This window comes from Dromaius novaehollandiae, chromosome 5 (assembly GCF_036370855.1).
Source record: "Dromaius novaehollandiae isolate bDroNov1 chromosome 5, bDroNov1.hap1, whole genome shotgun sequence".
Classification (NCBI taxonomy): domain Eukaryota; kingdom Metazoa; phylum Chordata; class Aves; order Casuariiformes; family Dromaiidae; genus Dromaius; species Dromaius novaehollandiae.
Window position 1 is genome coordinate 2,498,355 of NC_088102.1, and position 15,335 is coordinate 2,513,689.

General features: G+C 47.4%; 1 protein-coding gene across 2 annotated transcripts in view; it reads right to left on the reverse strand.

Annotated features, from left to right (window-relative positions):
* MDGA2 (MAM domain containing glycosylphosphatidylinositol anchor 2) overlaps positions 1-15,335 on the reverse strand; it is a 373,737-nt gene that overhangs the window by 61,231 nt on the left and 297,171 nt on the right. For both annotated transcript variants that reach the window (XR_010389253.1, XM_064511798.1), the window contains exon 9: positions 11,795-12,064. Coding sequence is in view for 1 of the 2 variants with exons in the window: in XM_064511798.1 (XP_064367868.1) it covers positions 11,795-12,064 (270 nt within the window). In the remaining variant the exon portion in view is untranslated. The remainder of the gene's footprint in view (positions 1-11,794; positions 12,065-15,335) is intronic.

Sequence of the window (15,335 nt, forward strand, 5' to 3'; positions counted from 1 at the left end):
GAACAGATTTAAACGCTGCTCAGACTCAGCTTCAGCCAGAATACTGAAGTCCCTCACATCTTGCTTAGATGCAACTGTTAACAGTCTGAACAAATTTTGATAAATCCGAAATACCCTCATTTGTTCACCTGAGCAGCACTGGAAGCTTCCTTTAGAAATCTGCACATCACAGCGTCCAGCTTATAAGAGAAAGGAAAAATAGAGGGAAAAAAAAGTAGAAAAGCAAACACATTCTGCACTGTGCAGGGCTTTGGGGACAGTAAGATCTAGCAGGCTGCTTTGCCGTTCTGCTGAACGGTCATAGTTAGGGTACGGCTGAGCCCCATGCACTTCTTCAGGATCCTGCTGCCGTCAGTGACTTTGCTCCTCAGCTCTTTTGGGTGATGGAGTTGCCAGGAGGTAAAAGCTGCTGAGGAGGCAGCACCGAGCTCTCCCAGCAGCACCTGAGCTGTCTGGAAGCGATTGCTCACGGCCGTGCAGAGGGTGTCTGAAGACGCCGGTATGCAAAAGGCAAAGTAAGTCCACCTTTGGGAGGTCCCTGAGGTGAAGACCTGAGCATCAAAGATGCTCTTCAAAAAGAATCAGGAATCACCTTGCAGAGGGACAAATGTCACTTAATAAAGTATCCTCTAATATTGCCTTGCAGTGATCACACACAGCTGTGGAAGAATAAATGCCATTATCTTGGGGTGTCTCCACGTCTTTTAGCTCGCCTAGTTGGCAGTGTGAAACCTCGCTGTTGCCGAGAGCGTTGGAGACCTGCCACTGCCCATAGCTCCCAGACGTCTCCGGGCTCCCGGTGACAGACAAGGTTCCCGGTGACCACCTTGTCCCATGCGTATCAGCGCGGGGCACGGCATGGCATGGCCTTGCTTGCCTGCCTTTACCATAGTGCAGAAAATACCAGAGTTTGCTGTGCAATGAGCTGCCTCCGGATAGGAAAGGTTGGATTAGCCATGGAGCTAAAAGAGATGCACGTAATTAATCCTCAGGATCTGTGAATAAGTCACTGTTGATTCTACTTTTAACTGAAAATTAAAAACAAATTTTGACTGAAATTAAATGGGAACTGATTTTTCCCTTGGCTTTTACTCTTGAAAACCCAACGCTAAAACAATTAATTCAGCGTTGAAGAAAACATCCCATTGGTCCCAAACCCCCAACCAGTACAAGGCAGAAGTGCTGATGAAGGGAAAAGATGCTCTTCCTCCCCTTTTCCCAGCAGAACGCAGCCAAGTTAATTCTTTCTTTACCTGGAACGAGGGCTCTAATTGCCGTGCTCTGATGCGTGGTTATCCGGCTTTGGGGAGAAGGACGGAGGAGGGTGGAGAGATCTGGGTCTGCCCAAAGCTAGACCAAAGCAGCCACCCAGCTCAACGCCCTCCCGAGAAGCACCGTCACGGTGCCGGGGCCCTGCCCCGAATACAGCGAGGTTTTCTCTGGCCACAGAATTGATTGAGGGAAAAAATAATCCTGTTTTAAAAGATTTAATGGGACCTCATTTCTGGATTCATATTAATTATTTAGATCAGTGCAAACATTAATTCTGCAGCTGAGGGAAAAATCTTTATGTTTTACTGCAATAGAGAAGCTGTTTTGATGTTTGATTAGGTTTTCTTTGAACTAGGCAATTTTTCAAAAAATACATTACATTTTACATGGTTTAACCTCTCTGACTTAATCTGTAAAGGTCCCTCTTTCTTCCTAATTCTGTTAAAAAGTCATTTCTGCCATGTCCCTTATAGAGATTTGGTTAGTTTTTACCAAAAAAAATGTTTTTCTTTTGTTAGTGTCTTAAGTTTTTCAGGACAAAGAATATTCCTTCTTGTACCAGTGGGAAATGCTTAACAGATAATAGATACTACCCCAAAGCAAATAATAAAATGGAAAAACAACAGTGTATTTTCTTTAAGGTGGGAATTGTATCATGACCAAAGGTGGTAGTTCTTTTCAACTGTAAAAACTGAAACTTTTTTCCTCTGGTAAAATGTGGAGGCTCTGGTAAATAAATATTCGTGGCAAAAAACATTCCTGCAGCTTCACCCATTAAAAACACCTTCTAGATAACCTGTACCCGTTTAAATACACCATGCCTAAAAGCCAGCGCGCTGATGAGCGAGCTCCCGGGGAGAAGGACTGCACTCTGCACCCGCCGGGGCACCTGGGGCTGGGGACCCGAAATTCCCGACCCCACTCACGGCTCTGACAGACCATCCATGAGGCCTTTTCCTGAAAACACACTCACTCCCATTTGTTCCTCAAAGGAAAAGAAAATGGATCCTACAGCTACGCTAGCACAGGGTTTTCTCCAGAAAACCACAAGATATTTTTGACGTTTTTTAATTAGATCTGATTTTTTTTTAATTCAATTTTCTGAAAGAATTGGCACCACTAAATGCAGGTGAATCTTGACCACATATTAAAACACCAGAACAAAAGAGCATTGGCTACTTAACCTTTTTGGAAGCACAATCATGTGTCGCTATAAGGAAAGAGAGAAGAACATCTGGGCCCTCTTCGTGCTTGGAAATCCAGCGGAAGCCCCTTGAGAAATGGAGGAGTCAGCACCTCAGTTAGGGGATGGGGAATAATTCAGTATCTGACCCTGAACTTCCATGGAAAGCCTACTCTGCCCCATTTGGGAAGCTCGGCACGCCGGACGCCGGTGCACCCCAGAACACCCTTCCTTCGCACCACGCTGAGGTCCCGGGAGCGACAACCTGGCAGCAGCAGCCCCACATCGCTGCACGCGTGCGGGAATGGGCTGAGAGGCACCAAGCAAAGAGCATCAGCTTGCTCCAGCATGAAGATGAACTTAATAACAGAAACAAGGGGAGAACCAGCAGCTACAGCAGCACAAGCAAGACCTTTAGTTTTTTTTGGCAAAGCCAGTAGCTTGGAATTTAACTAGTTAAATGAAATTTAATTAAATTTAACAGTTTAAGTAATCCGCACAGTGAAGAGAGAGGGGTACGAATGCTTGGTTTTTACTTTGGTGGACAACCTGTGGCTTCAGTGCCGTCACTGTTAGCTGAACTAGCTACGTTGAAGACATCTCAGCTATAGCACCCGCTCGCAGGGCAGGCGGATGCTGAAGTGACACCCTTCCACCACGGCCAGGACTCTCCTCTTCGGCACAGCACAGAGAAGAAATGGTCTCCGTGCCGCTGTGATTTCATTAAAAAGACATTTACTTGCTTGGCAACAGATACCTACGAGCCCACGGTGATGACCTGAAATGATCATTTCAGTGGGATCCCATCTAGCTGGTCTTTTCTTGAGACACATGAGATGGTTTGTGTGTATCTGCGGATCAGCGTTAAAGTGGTCCCCCCCGCCGCGGAGGAGAGCCCAGCACGCAGCGGGTGACACCGGTGCAGGCGGCTTTGCCGGGCGCCCGCCCGCGCTCGCGTCCCACGGAGTCACCAGGCGCTACGCTTGCCGACAGCCTGGGGAGCAAGACAGCTGGGCTCGCTGGCATGGAGTTGAAGGAAAAAAAAATGAGAGAAGAAAAATTTAAAAAGGAAAAAAACCCACTGCTCTCTACTTTTGCTCTCGCACGGTTTAAAGGCAATTTTCAAAACCAGACATCACGGAGGTAGCGTCTTTCCCCCAGCTGTAACCCAGCAGCACGGGGATGAACACTCAACGCAAGGCTCTCAATAACACCACCCAAAAGAGGATGAAGAGCAAAGGGAACTGGCCCTAGGTGCCCTCCCGCGCTCCGGCAGCGTGCAGGATAACCGTCGGGAAATCGCCCATTACGGCAAGCTCCCGGAGGGCGTCCTGGCAGACGGGCACGCGGGCGCCGAGCGAGCTGGGCCAAGCGATCCGAAGCCTCTGAGCAGCTCAGGGAAACATCTGGACCAACATGAAGGTGGAGGAGATACCTCAAAGGGGTAAGCGGGGCAGTGCCGTCACCCAGAAGCAACTTCTAATAAGCTTTATTTGTCTAAAACTCAAACAAGACCAAATAGAGGATGGGAGAAAACACTGGTAGCAGCTCACAACGCAGTGCAGGAGGGATGGGAGTAATCGAGTGGCTTACAGTGCAAGGAGGTGATTTTAAAAGAGATTTTTGAGTCTGTTTTTGGCCATTTGAGTCTGTGCCACTGCGGCACGGCCCCCCCCCCACGCCAAGACGAGAAAACGACAAGAAAAAAACCTGCCAAAAAGGCTGAAATAAGCAAACAGAAATAATAACACAGAAGGGAGGCTCCCACACGTGCCACGCGTTGGTGTGGGGCTCTCGGTGACCCTCGCCGGGCTGGAGGGGACACAAGGGACCGGCGCGGGAAGGCGGCGGGGAAATACCACTGCATGAGAGACACCGATACCACAACCAACGAGGATTTTGATCTAACCCCCCTTCAACCCCCCTGTTGCTGGCTTTACACAAGAAACCTTGAATTCGCTGGATTCCAGTCAAACCCGTTTTACCCTGCTGAAAATAGCGACAGTAACTGGTTTGGAGGAGAAATGCCACATATTGAAAACACAATAATAATGATAAAGATGGAAAAGGCCAAAGCAAAGACAGCTCCTTGATTCCCACCGAGGGAAACGCGCATGAGAGAGCTGGAGGCGGAAACCGCCACGGAGAACATTGGGGCCTACAAAAACGCCCGCTTTTCCCCCAAACAGCACAGTACCGCCTTTCCCACCTCCGTCCCCTTGGACACCGCTGGCCGTCCTTCAGCCTGCCCACGTAACGCGCCCGGGATCGTCCTTCACCACGCTGCTCCGGCTCTTAAAATTAAAGCACACATTCATCCCCACCACGTGGTCTTTAGTGCTGCTGGTGTGAAAACACTCAGTGGTGTCAGGTCGGAAAGAGGGAAGAGGAAAAATAGGTTTCCTAGGTTTTGCTTTTCGTCAGCACCTTGCGTTCAGCTATTTTATCATTTTATCGTGACAGCCAGGCAGGCAGGCAACGTGTGCTTATCCAAGCCACCAGCAGAAGAGAGAAAACCACAGCTTTAGGATAGGGAAATTAGACTGGAAATGCTCACCTTAACGCGAGGGATAGGCCTAAACACGTGAAATGACACCGTCAGGTCCCTGCGGCCGATTCGACTGCGGGTTGAAGCCCCCCTGCCATTAGGGCCGGAGGGGCTGGGTGTTTCTCCGCATGCAGGAGCACGAGGGGCTGCACCCACCCTGCGAGATGCCGGGAAGGACCACAAATGTTGCCCTCTGCTAATGGAGCAAGATACGAAACCCCATTTTTGTAACACTGAACACTTTCGCATCGATTTCCTCCAAAAGCCCCTGAGGAGTTAGCTAAGGAGCACGGTCACGTCAGCGAGGCGCGGGACATGAAGGGACCCCACGGGTCTGCAGCACAGCACGCTCGCCCGGGAGCCACCGCCAGCATCGCTCTGACGAGGCTCTCTGGACAGTGAAGCAGAGCACAACATCTTACCATTACTCCCCACTAGCATTTTTTTGAGGCGCACACCTCAAATGGGTCAAAACCTTACTTTTTGCCAGGCAAAGAGATGAGGACTTCTATTTCCACCTGTTTCTCCCAGGGACCTGCTTTTTGGTCCTAAATTATGACGACAGACTTCCCTGGATGCTTGCCTAAAAATAACTGTGTGTGAGGAGCTGCTGCTGCAGTGAAGCATTGCAATCTCCAGTTTAATTGGTTGCAACAGGTTCAGTCCTTATTTGAAGCTCATACACAAATTGATACTATTAGCCTGTTTAGGTGATTATAAAATTGTTTCTCTTAGTATATGATGCATAAAGTTGCACCAGTCTTGAAGATGTAATGAAGTGGAGGAGACAAGCCATGCAGACACGCAAAAAGAGAAGGTGTAGGGAGATGTGGTGAGGGTGACAGTGCCCGATGCACCGCACCAGCCTGGACACCCCTGCGCCGAGCCACAAAAGCCACGCTACTACGGACTTTGGATTAAAATACAGCTCTGCTGAGAAGTTTGCACATGCTACAAACACTGGTGAGCTATGAGGAATAACAAGAATAATTTATGCTTTTAGAGCAATCCAATTCACTTGGTTCAATGGTTGCGATCCAGGAAAAACACCTACTTAGAGCCAAATGCAACATGCCTCATGGTAGGAAGCTTGAGGAGCCCAGCTCACTGGGATTACTGATGGGAACTTGGAGACGTGACCCAGTTACTCGGCGTGGGAACGCACACGCAGAAAGGAGACCATCCTGTGGGTTTAGGGAGTTATAGGGGACAGTTCTGCTGAGGAAGAATAGCAAGTCCAGGGACTGGATGCTGAAGAGGGATAAATTCAACTTGAAATAAGATGCATTTTCCTGGAAGAGCCTATCAGTGGGAATGGGAGGTTCCTCACCACTGAGACTCTTCCAGAGGCAACTGGATAGCAAGTCCAAGCCTGTGGCATACTCGTGTGTCGTAGGCATGCTCTGTCTGGACTCTGGGTGGCTGTTTCTGGTGGCTGGATCTTTGAGTGCCTGAGATGGTCTCATAGAGGTCCATGGTGACATGATTGCCTCCAGCATGTTCAGTTTAACTCAGGACAGCCTGTCCTCATGGCTCCAGGTTTCTCAAGTGAAGGGATTAAAAGACAATGTTTGCCCATGACGTGCCTGCCGTATGCATTTAGGAAAGTAGCATTTGTTGTTATTGCTGTTTCAGTGGTTCCTGTTTTAGCATTACTCCCAATCAGATGCATCCGCAGAGGGGGAGCTGGATGGAATGGAGCAGTCCTCTGAACCGGCATGGTATTTTCCCAGCTCTGAAGCTGGCACATTTCGAGCTCACGTTCAGCTCACTGCCCTGGGGACTAGGAAAGAAGGTCCCTCTCCCTTCGTCCCAAAAGCCGGAACCCTGCATTCTCTGTATTTAACTGCTTTCAGCAATTGTCAGCAGTTCCTGGCTAGAAGCACAAGCAAAAGCAAGTGTCAGGCACTAACATTTATCAGTTCCTGAAAAATGGAGAGAAAATAATGTTGAATTTAAAGTGTTTGCAATGAGAATTACGACTCACAGCTCCTGCATGTTCCTCCACCAGCCAAGACACTGGTCAATCATTCCAAAATGGACAACCCTGAAGCGAAATACAAAATCCCTGCAAAACCCACACCGGGATGCATTTCTCTATCTGTCCAGACAAGCTGCTGGTGGGACTGTTTCTGAAATGTATTAAGTTTCCCTTATCATAAAGAGTAAGAGTGAAGGCTTTGCATTTATGGAGCAAAGGGTAACTCAATTTCATTTCTGATTTACATTCAGAAGATGTATTGGGCCTCTCAAACTTAGATGTCACTGCTTCCACCATTTTCGTCTTCCTCGTCCTTATATCCTCCTTCGTCTTGTTTCTCACCTGTAGATTTTGTTCTCCGTCTTCCATCCCTTCCCTCCGCAGCTGCGTTCAGAGCAGCTCCGTGCTCCCATCTGATCCTCACATGACCCTTTTGGACGGCCGACAAGGAGGCATTGCCATGTACTCCTGTCAACAGACATCTCAATCAGCTCGTGAAAACATAGCTGAGATACCTGCTTGGAAAGTTGTCTTCCCGTTGGCACAAGACATTGTAGAATGACAGCAGTTCGCTGGCAAGATCCTGATATTTTGGGACTGTGCAGGTAAAAAAAGAACACAACAAATCTGGATGCTTCCAGAGAAGCTTTCTAAAACCTGGGATTTTTTCCTTGTTGATTTATGTGATTCCCTAAGAATTTCTAAGAAAAAACTTAAAATGGGAAGCTACAAAGAATATCTACTTCTGCTCCTCGGTTAAGCACCAAAAGCCTTCTGTAATCTAAAAGAATTAAAGAAGCTGTAAAACTGTAATTGGCAGAACAGCATTTAACTTGGCTAAAAAGAAGAAGAAGAAGAACCCTATACTGTGCAATTCCAAGTGTCTGCAATTTATTTTAAAATGCTGCCCTGGTGCCAAAACCTTTCTGACTTTCACGACGAAACACGAGGTCAGCAACTGCTGAACAGGCTGCAGGAGCAGCACCAAAGCGGACACTAAAACCGCGTGAGGGACCACACACCTTGGTACCCGCCGAGTAACGGGCTGTGAAGAGCTGGCCAGGAAGCACCGGGAGCTGCTGACGGGAGATTACTGGGAAACCTCAGCACAGCAGGGAAGGCTCAAAGGAACGGGGCCGCTGCGGTCGCGCTGGTACTTGCAACCCGGGGAATCAGGGGCTGCTTGGCTCAGCATCAGCCTCAGCCGGATTCACAGCAAGTGTGACAAAGCACTGATTTAGTAAATAATTAAAGAGTGGCTCAATAATTAATGCAACATTTTATGGAGAAGAAAAAAACCCCAGAGCAACACAGAATATCTAAAACTGCCTTAGCGAGTAAATCTGATGTCAGCTTTCATTCTGATTTTTTTGACAAAAGAAGAAAGATTTTTGCTCTAAATATTTTACTCCATCTGAACTTCTAATGTTCCATAAAATTGTTTCAATAGAAACAAATCAACTAGCCCTCATATTTATTTTTAAAAGCATCTATTCACTGTTCCAGGAATTTCTGCACTCAGAAAAAGGAAAATATTTTGTAAACACAGAATACGGGAGATCTGAACTGACTTCATTGGTCATTTGATAATGCATTACACAGAAAAATCTTTCTTTAAAGATGTTCATTAGAGCTGCAAAATTATCATTCACAAACTAGGAAAATGAGAAAACAAAAAAAAAAGCAGAAAACCCCAGCTCCTAGCATACCAGGAAGGGTAAAATGGGAGAAAATAATACATCTGTTTTTAAGAGATATTAGACATGGCAGCCTCAATAGAGTGGCATGGAGAAGAAAATGGAAAAAAAAAAAGAAAAGAATTAGGAGAAACTATTGGAAATCACACTGGCAGTGCCATGGCAAAGTAGGACTTCTCCCTCTCAAATATATATGTATATATTGCCTTTAGCTATATGTGCCTTGCAGTGTGGGCGGGGGAAGTGACCTCCCCATCACGCCTCCGCCGGGGCTCCCAGATGTGGCCTGATGCACCTCTGCCCGCCCTCCCCGTCCCCCCCACACAACGTGGCCCCTGTGCCCACGGTGTCACACGCGGCAGCCGCTGCACCCGCCGCTCTGCCTCTTCCTGCACGTGCACGGAGCCTTATGAATAGTCAGTGCCATTCATGACATTTTCTGCATTTGAGGGTTTTTTTCAATTTACTTCCAGCCTTGGCAGGGCTTTAGTGACACGCTGCCTAAAATTTACTTTCTGTCCATCTTTGGCTGTGACGTGCACTGTCAACCACTGAATAAAAACATAGAGATTTAGAAGCCGCGATGCACTACGTTTGTTTTCCCCCAATTTTGCCTATATGTTCTTATTTATTTTTAAGACACTAGCAGGTTAAATTTGCCTCAGATCAGTATACCTGATATAAATCAATCCCCTTTTCCACATGTGATTTATTTCGCTTGTGTCTTCTCAAATTTGGCTGAAAATATGAGTGCGATAAAAACAGATTTTGCAAATTCTAGGACCGGTATAAATCTTTTCATACCGGCTGCTTTTAGCTCTATACTAAAAAGCTTTCTCTTAGCATACAAATGTTTCTCTGCAGACCTTGCAGCGTAAGCATTGCAGCACTCTGCTACTACACGAAAACCTGGAAATAAAACGGAGTGAAAATGGACCACGATGATTTCCACTGTTCCAGCTGAAGGAAAAGCACTCACCTATGGCCAGATCCCTGCAGCAGGTTTTTTTCCTCCGTGTGTGTGTCTTTGTGCAAAAAGTGACCTATTTTTTGCATTCCCATTCCTGGTGAAATGAAAGTCTGCTTTCTATCATGTCATAATTTTCTCAGTTCGCCAAAGCTTTAACTTCATCTGTCCTGATGAAGCTCGGGGACAAATACACCCCTTTGGCGGTTCTTTGTTGAGAGCGGTTTCAACTACATTTGTCAAAGCACATATTTACGAAACATAAGCATATTGGTTTTAACCTTAAAGGACTAAGGGAAGTACTGAAGTCATAACCAAAAGTGTTACTTTCAGTGTCTTTATGCAACCATATAGCACGAACTCACATAATGGTATAGACTAAAAATGAGCATGGCACACAGAGATGAAAGACAGAGTATATCATAAAACCATTTTAGTACTAATTTTCAGTTATGTGCCTTGCTTTGGCATGGTGATAAATCACAGAAACCCACTCAGATTGTCCCAATCTTGGCAAAATAATTGCTTTAGAATAGCTTTCCACAGTCCGGGGTCCAAAGAGTGATGAACAGTAAATTGAACTGCATTTACTCGTTTGAGGAAAAATACTTTTTCTCGTATTTCCTTCAGAGCCACATTTTGGATTAAACTCCAAAGAGCTTGAGAAGCTGGTGGCTGTGGAAATACCGGCGCCTAGATGAGAATGACAAGTCATGCCAAGGCTCAAACACATTTCAAAGGGACTGGAGCCATCACTTATTGGGGTTTTCACCTCCAGCTGTTCTCCCCGCACGTGCATGGCACACTACTACCCCTGATGCCACCACGGAGCACAGGATGCCAATCAACATATTCTAAAAGAGAAAAAAAAAGAGTATCCGCATTCGGGCAGGCCAAAATTTTCCTGCCACAGCCAAGTTTTGCTGAAAAATGCTGGGGAGAGGAGTCAAAATGCTTCGGTTGTTACGCCTTAGGTGCAAAACTGGTTTTGACAAAGCCAAGGCCGGCACCCACCCGGTTTCTCCCCCTGGCCTGGTGGCTCGGGGAGCCTGAGCGCGGCGGGACACCCTGCCCCAGCACAGGCACCTACGGAGGCTCTGCCCCACATCAAGGACCCGCAAGCTGCAGGGTCTCTGATAAAGGTGCTTAGCAGTTTCATCCAAGGGGCTCGGAGCATAAGAGCTCTGCAGCTGATCAATTAATCAATGTCCTCGCTGCCGGTAGCAGTGAAGCCAGTAATAATGCCCGTTTTCCAAGACAAAGGCAGTGTCCAGGGAGCTGCCAGGTTGCCAGGAACCTCAAAAGCAAAACAGCGCTTAGATCTGGTCGTAGCCAGGGCCAAGCAAGTAAACAAGTAGTAAATAAAATCCCACCTGACCCGGGAAATCTTTCCTCTTAGACAGCTCTTTTTTTACATATTTCCATGTACTTCAGACCTCTGCCTCGGGCAGAGACGGATTGCTGGAGCTGCTGGGAGGAGGTTTTCCTCCCTCCGCTGACGCTGAGCCAAGGCTGGACGCCGAGCCGGGAGGAAGGCTCTGCTCCTCAGACGGGTGCTGCGGATGGGACCCCGACCGGCACGGTCTGCCGCGCTGCCGCAGCCCCTGCCGCAGGCCGGGAGCCCTTCCACCCCTCGGCTGCTGAATCTCCAAGCCGTGGTGACTAATGTCCAACAGAAAAAGAATCAAGACTTGATCTCTAAAGCCCAGTTTAATGTTCGGCTCCAAGAGGGGATGTTGAAGATAAAAGACTTGCTGTGAAGCGTGTCTGAATCCAGGACACTAATTTTGCCACCCGGGCAGATCACGACGGGGCTGGTACACCCTCCCCAAGCCTGTGATCTCGCGTATTCGGATCACAAACTCCTCTGCTTTTTAAGAAAAGCAGCAAATCTCAGCCCCCTTTTACCCATGGGCTGCTTGGCGTTGCTTGACATTGCAGTTTGACCCCCCCCAGCCTGCAGCTCGCAGGACGTGCGAGAAGGGGAAATTCAAGCCTTGCTGCAAGCTTCAAATAGATGCAACCCGTTACCTGACGACTCTCCCCGGCCCCTCTTAAAAGAAGGGTGGCAGAGCCCGCAGGTGAGGGATATTTGCACTTGGTCTGTAAAAATCTCTGTCCTTGAACCACCGCGTCGAGAGCCTACCTGTGACCAGGAAGCTGCACCGGCCGGCCCCCGCCTCGTTGATGATGTTGCAGTTGTAGACGCCGTAGCTGTCCCGCGAGAGGCTGCCCACGGCGTACTCCGTCGAGTCCTGCACGTCGAACTGGCCCGTCCGCAGCAGCTTGCCGCCCAGGCGCCACTCGTAGGTCAGCACCCGGGTGGGATACGCTCGCAGCACCCGGCAGCTCATGGTGACGCTTCGGCCTTGGCCCTGCCTGATCTCCAGGAAGGTCGGCTCCACGGCCGGGGGGTCTGCGGGGAGCAGAAAAGGCGAGCGTCAGCTTTGCACCACGTCCCCGCAAGCAACGCCAGAAGAGGGACCTCCGAAGCGGCCCGCGGGCGTTAGGAGCACGCAATCGGGGTGCATCGCGCCCGCCCGGTTGGGCGGCCGTTTTCATATTCCAGTTAGCACGCAATGGGTCATTTCCCCACATCCAGAATTAAACAGCGTCTTAAATAATTTAGATTTGCAGCTAGAACCTCCGGCAGACTTCTGATTCTAGCAAAACACAAAATGAATAAAATATAGCTCACATACAGCGTATGCAAAGCCCTAACTTCACCCTTCTGTTTGCCTTTTGGTAACTTAATCATTGCAAAAGAGAAGGGTAGCCTGGACAAAGAGGCGCTGGCACCCAGCTCTTTTCCGCATTGCTATTTAAATCAGATAACATGAATAAGACATGTGGAGATGCTCGCAGCTTGATGCAAAACAGTGACAAGATGTTCTGGCTCTTTAAAAAAACTCATCTCTTTTTAAGACCACTAGAAAGAAGAAGTTCTTAAAGCCTCCTTTGCCAGAAGGAGATGTGAAATCTTTGCATCCGCATTAAAAGGGCTGTTTTGCAAGCATAAAATATAAAAATATAAAATCCCCAAGGAGCTCTAGAGGAGAGCAATCCTTACAGAGCCCACGCTGTGCTTCTTTGAATGGGAATCTCCCTTGCCATTATCCACCCAAGAGCATCTTGTCCGTAGGTTCCCCACTGACGGGTACCTCGACCAGCCTTCGCACCCGTGATATTTAATCCCCTACATAACGGCAGCTGGATGCAGACTCGCTCACCGCCCGTAAATTAGGCACCACACTTGCACTTGTACTCCTGCTAGTCATCTCTTGCTTAGAGAAGCCATACAGCTAAAGACAAAATACCTGAAATTAAGGCAAACTGACATTTTAGACGTTTCTTAGAGCTCGCGACAGTCAGCTGCTCTACTGTAGCTTATTGCAATCATCACTATCATTTATTTTGTACCACGATCCAAGTCACGGTTGGAAGTACTGGGAGATGCCTCCCATGGTTGGGTGGGAAGGTGACCGAGAGGCGGATGCGGCGGCGAGGGGATCCCGGGTGCTGCCCGGGTGCCGCAGCGGTGGACACCAAAGCGGGGGCCAAGACCCCGAGGAAGAGTCAGGCGAAGGACAGAGCGATGTGCAAACCCACGGGCCAAAGCCCATTGATCCCAGACCGACCCTTCCTCTTCGCAGATCAAACATCGCATGGCCTGATCTAATTCCCAGGCCAGATCCTTAACCAGTACATTGACTTCAGTAGAGCTGCAAATAGCGGCAAATAAATAAAAGACCAGAAATCCTAAATCCTCAATACTGCAAGCCTTCTTTCTGTTGATAACATCCCCCAATTTTGTGCTATCAGAAAATTTCATCGGAGCGTGACTACGCTTTGTGCCACGGCACTGAATAAAAAATACGAAGCAAGATCAATGCTCCCGAAATCCCACCCGTCTCCTTCTTCCACCTGATCCGCTCCCTTTCAGCACAACCCAACAGGGCCTTCATCTGCTCTCACCGTAAAATTTCTCCACCTTATCCAGCTTCACTAATAGCTTCCCAAGGCAGTGTCTCGCAGGCAATTTTTGGCTTAAAGATATGAGCTCCTCTAGGCAAAGAAAAAGTGCCAGATCTCAGCTTTCCTCAAAGGGAGAGCTGCTTCGGCAGTCAAGCCCGACCTGCCTTTCACAGGTGTTTGCTGTATTTTCCTCCAACCGCCGCCTTACAATTAGTCCTTCCTTTACAGTCTCTTCTAAAGCACGACACATTACTGATTTCAGAGCAATTTACTCATCAAATTTGCTAATATTCGCTATTTTCCAGTCATTTCTCCTCCACGAGAATTAAGCTTCCCAGGTTTTCTTTTCACTCCAGTTGTAATAACATTTCTTTCTGTAATCCCATTTGCTTCATGCCTATTGCCTTTAACTCTCTCCCCCTTCCCGGTCAACACTATTATATTCTTTTAAAACTGGGCAAAATTTTCATCAATTTTTGAGCCAGGCCCAAATTAGCATTATTAGATCATTTTGTCCTACCATTTTGGAAACCTATTTAATGTTTGAGTATCCAAAACTTGTCTCCGTTTTGCAATGACGTTACCTTCTTCGCTTTGTCCCGCTGTTTCCATCGATACACCATATTTAGCCTTGGAAAAAGGAGCCAACACTAATTCTCTGCTCGCCTCTCCATGCCAGCTATGTTTTTAAAGCCCTTCATCGTATTGGTACTCACTGCTCTCCAGGACTAAAAGTTTATTTTCTGTAGAAGTTTCATTTCTTTTTCCCCTGGTTTATTCGAGTCATTTGCATTAGCTCTTCCCGAAGGCTTGAGCAATTTGATTTAATTTACTTTGCTGTAGTTATTCCTACCTTTCATAATTCCAGTATTAGTTTTTTGAAAAATATATGGAAAAGCCACAAAGGGAGTACACTTCATTCTCTTAAACAATTATCTTTGGAAAGCAAACAGTCTGAGGTTAAAACAGGCTTTTTATTAATGTTTAATGAATTTTTTAGCCTAAGTACCTTCCTGTCTTAAGGATTATAAAATGGAAAATGAAGGCTCCCTAGCTATCCAGAAAAATGACAGCAAGTATGTCTGTTTGCTTTAAACCAGACAGCTACTTTTCGTGGTGTGGATCATATCAGGGTCTTTAGAGTAAGATTTGTTAAGGAAAAAAACACACCACGCAGTGCACTCATTTGGGCTATGTGGCCTTGAGCAGAGACTTCACCTGCTATTTGTTTTTTTCCAATTTATTTTCTAGCCTAAGCAAATTAATTTGTTTCTCTCTCCCAATTCCAGAAACAGGAATAAATAACAGAAACTGATGACGCTGTTTCAGCTTCTGTCATATCGGTGGCCGCGTTTTATTTGATCCACCTAAGAGCAACGTTGCTGTGGCAGCGGCGCAGGTCGCCTATCGAGGAGGAGTAACCTCGATGCTGGATAAACGGGAACGCGATGCGCAGCATCCTCGGACGGTCGGTCCGCAAGGCGGGTGCTTCTCTTTCCTTAACACGGAGGCTGGAAAACCCTTTGGGTATTAGCATGTCTTTTATGATACAAAGGCAAAAAACAATAAACCCGAAGACAAATTATCAGTCCTCTTTATCATGTGAACAGAAGCACTGAAGTGGGACAGGCTTCCCAGGACCGCAGCAGCAGCAGGTTACACCACTCCTATTGCAGCAACCATTTCTGATAGCCCAGATCAGCGGTTTTATG